Source organism: Vombatus ursinus, unplaced genomic scaffold, assembly GCF_900497805.2.
Source record: "Vombatus ursinus unplaced genomic scaffold, bare-nosed wombat genome assembly UNPS02014790.1, whole genome shotgun sequence".
In the NCBI taxonomy this organism is placed as follows: Eukaryota; Metazoa; Chordata; class Mammalia; order Diprotodontia; family Vombatidae; genus Vombatus; species Vombatus ursinus.
Window position 1 is genome coordinate 136,883 of NW_020954568.1, and position 2,692 is coordinate 139,574.

General features: G+C 60.0%; 1 protein-coding gene across 2 annotated transcripts in view; it reads left to right on the forward strand.

Moving 5' to 3' along the window:
• LSP1 (lymphocyte specific protein 1) overlaps positions 1-2,692 on the forward strand; it is a 58,656-nt gene that overhangs the window by 36,326 nt on the left and 19,638 nt on the right. For both annotated transcript variants that reach the window (XM_027868669.1, XM_027868670.1), the window contains one exon: positions 730-888. In XM_027868669.1, the coding sequence (XP_027724470.1) occupies positions 730-888 (159 nt within the window). The remainder of the gene's footprint in view (positions 1-729; positions 889-2,692) is intronic.

The following is a 2,692-nucleotide window of genomic DNA, read 5'->3' on the forward strand; positions in this document are numbered from 1 at the left end:
GCAGGGTGTCCACGGGGGCCACTCTCCTCTGCCTCATCTGGGCAGCTGCTGGGCCAGGTGACCCAGGACACTGGCTGGCTCTTCTGGCCTAACAGGGAGGCCAGAGCCCCTAGGCCCGGGGGTGGGATGAGATTTCTGTTACCAGTGGCCAGGCCAGGGAATGTGGCTCTATCTTTGTGCACACTGGGAGCTGGGTTGCTTCCCGGGGGAGGTGGGGGGAGCTGCTGCTGCTGCATCTGGCCGAGGTTTTTCTGGCGCTCCCCAGGGGCTACAGATGTCGGATGCAAGCCCGAAAAAGGAATGAATGAGTTCCAGAAGTCTGTGCCCCGCCCCCTCCCTCCTGAGCAGTCCCAGGTGCTTGATGGTGTGCATGGAGAAGCCCCATTCATTCTGAGAGGGGTCCTCAGACTTTCCTCTGCCCGAGGCGGGCATCCTTCCCTTCATCCTTCCCCATGTGTGGGATCTCGGAGCATAAGCTTGGAGAGGGCAGGACCAGGGCCAGGCAGGGGTGCCTGCGTGCGTGCACATGTGTGTGTCCCACAGGACAGGCTGTCGTCCTCCCTGCACCCCCAGAGAGCGTCTGGTCCCAGGATCTCCCCTCGCCTGTAGTAAGAGAAGGAGACTGGCCTGGCAAAGGCGGGCCACCGCCTTCCTCCGGGTGCCCCCCAGCCTCCTGGCTCCCCAGTTCTCGCCCCGGAATCACCCTCCCACGTTCTCTTTCCCTCCCAGACTCACGACCCAGTGGAGCGTGGAGGACGAAGAGGAAGCCGCGAGGCAGCGCCGCAGGAGGGAGCGGGAGAGACAGCTGCGGTCCCAGAGCGAGGATGGGCCCTGCGGGACCAGCTCGTGCCCTGGGATGGAGCCGGGGCAGCCGGAGCAGGAGAAGCTGTAAGAGCCCCCACTGCCCCCGACTTAGCGTGGCAGCAGATGAGGCACACTAGCACTGCGGTGGTGAGCTCGGACAGACATTTGTGGTGGCGCTAAGTGACTGAGCCCCAAGCCCCGAGTTCAAATCCGACCTCAGACACTTCCTAGCTGTGTGACCCTGGACAAGTCACCTAACCCCTTTGGGCCAGTTTCCTTGTCTGTAAAATGAGGGGGCTGGACTTGGGGACCGTGAAGGTCCCTTATTTCACGGAGGAGGAAACTACCCAGCGAGGGCGAGTCACAGTCACTCCCCAGGCCACACACACAGGTCCTGTGACGATGCAAATTGGCACTCGCCCCACCTCCACTCTGCCGCTGCCACTTTCACACACACGTACACACCACACACATGCGCGTGTGTACCACACTTGCATAACACAGACACACACCACGCATGTGCCTGCACACACATGTAAGTGTGGGGATTTGGAAAGATTCTCTTTTATCCGGTGAGAAGAATTTATGTTTGTTTGCCCTTGGAGGCTTGTGAAGTGCTTTGCAAATATGATTTCACATTTCACTTGATCCTCACAACCCCCTCCCCATCATAGGTGGGTGCTATTATTATCCCCATTTTACAGATGAGGACACTGAGGCAGGGAGCTGTGACGTGATTTACCCCAGAGTCACACCTCCCAAGTGTCAGAGGCTGAATCTGAACTTGGCTCTTCCTTCTTTGTGCAGTGGTCTCTCCTATCCCCCCCCCCCCCCCCCCCCCCCCCCGCCCCCAGCTGCCTTTGTCTCCCATGTGGAGGGTGGGGTTGGAGCCGGGGCCCTGAATCATCGAGAATTCCTAGGAGCTTGTTTCCGATACCGGGCCCCTCATCCGGGAGGAGCCCAGCAGGTTACCTGGTGTGTGACCCACAGAGAGTGGGTCCTGCCTGCAGGAGGCTGGGGTTTTAGCCCAAAGGAATGGACAGTGAGGAGAGCATTTTTCCTGGCGTCCCCTTCCTGTGTCCAGACCACAGGGTTGGGGGACCAGTGGGTTTGGCCTCTGAGGCCTGGGCTCGCCTGGCTTGGCCATTTGCCGCCTTTGTGATCTAGGGCACCTCCAGCCTCAGTTTCCTCATTGGTCAGATAGGGTCCTGCCCTCAGGGCTCTTGGCACTTTGCAAGTCAAACGGTGATTTTTGTATCTCCTTGGTGGGCAAAGAGCCGGCTATGCCATCGGGAAAGGCCAGCTCTGTTTGAGCCAGCCACGGCTCCCTCTTCTAGGGGGCTGCCCAGCGACCTGAGGGAACTGTCTAAGCTTAGGCAGGAGCCCAGGTTCTGAAGCCCTGAGGGACAGCTGGGGGATGGGGAAGGGGCCTCTCAATCTGCCCAGCCCCCCCCCCCCATCCCCTGCAGGAGCTGATTTTTGCAGTGCAGGGTCTCAGCATCTCGCAGGTTCACATCCTACCCCCCCCATGTCCTAAGCCCTTGACCCTGCTAAAGCCCAGGTCTTTCTCTCCATACTGGGTGGGTGGGGTCCCTGGAGACAGGCCAGTGGTGCCAGGGAGGTCAGTTGTTTTTAAATAATCTCGCCCTCTTCCATTCCCTCCCTCTGTTTTCCCCCATAACCCAGAGGGTTAGGGGCTGGGCACTGCCAGGGTCTCCCATGAGCCCAGCTCCCCTTGCCTCCCTGGGCCTCCTGGGCTGGGGCCCCACACACTTACCCCTCACCTTCCTTTATCTACCTCAGCCCCCAACCCCAGATGGCAGATGAATTATCTGGTGCAAGACCCCATAGAGGGAGCAGTGCCCTCCAACACACACGCACGGGCGCC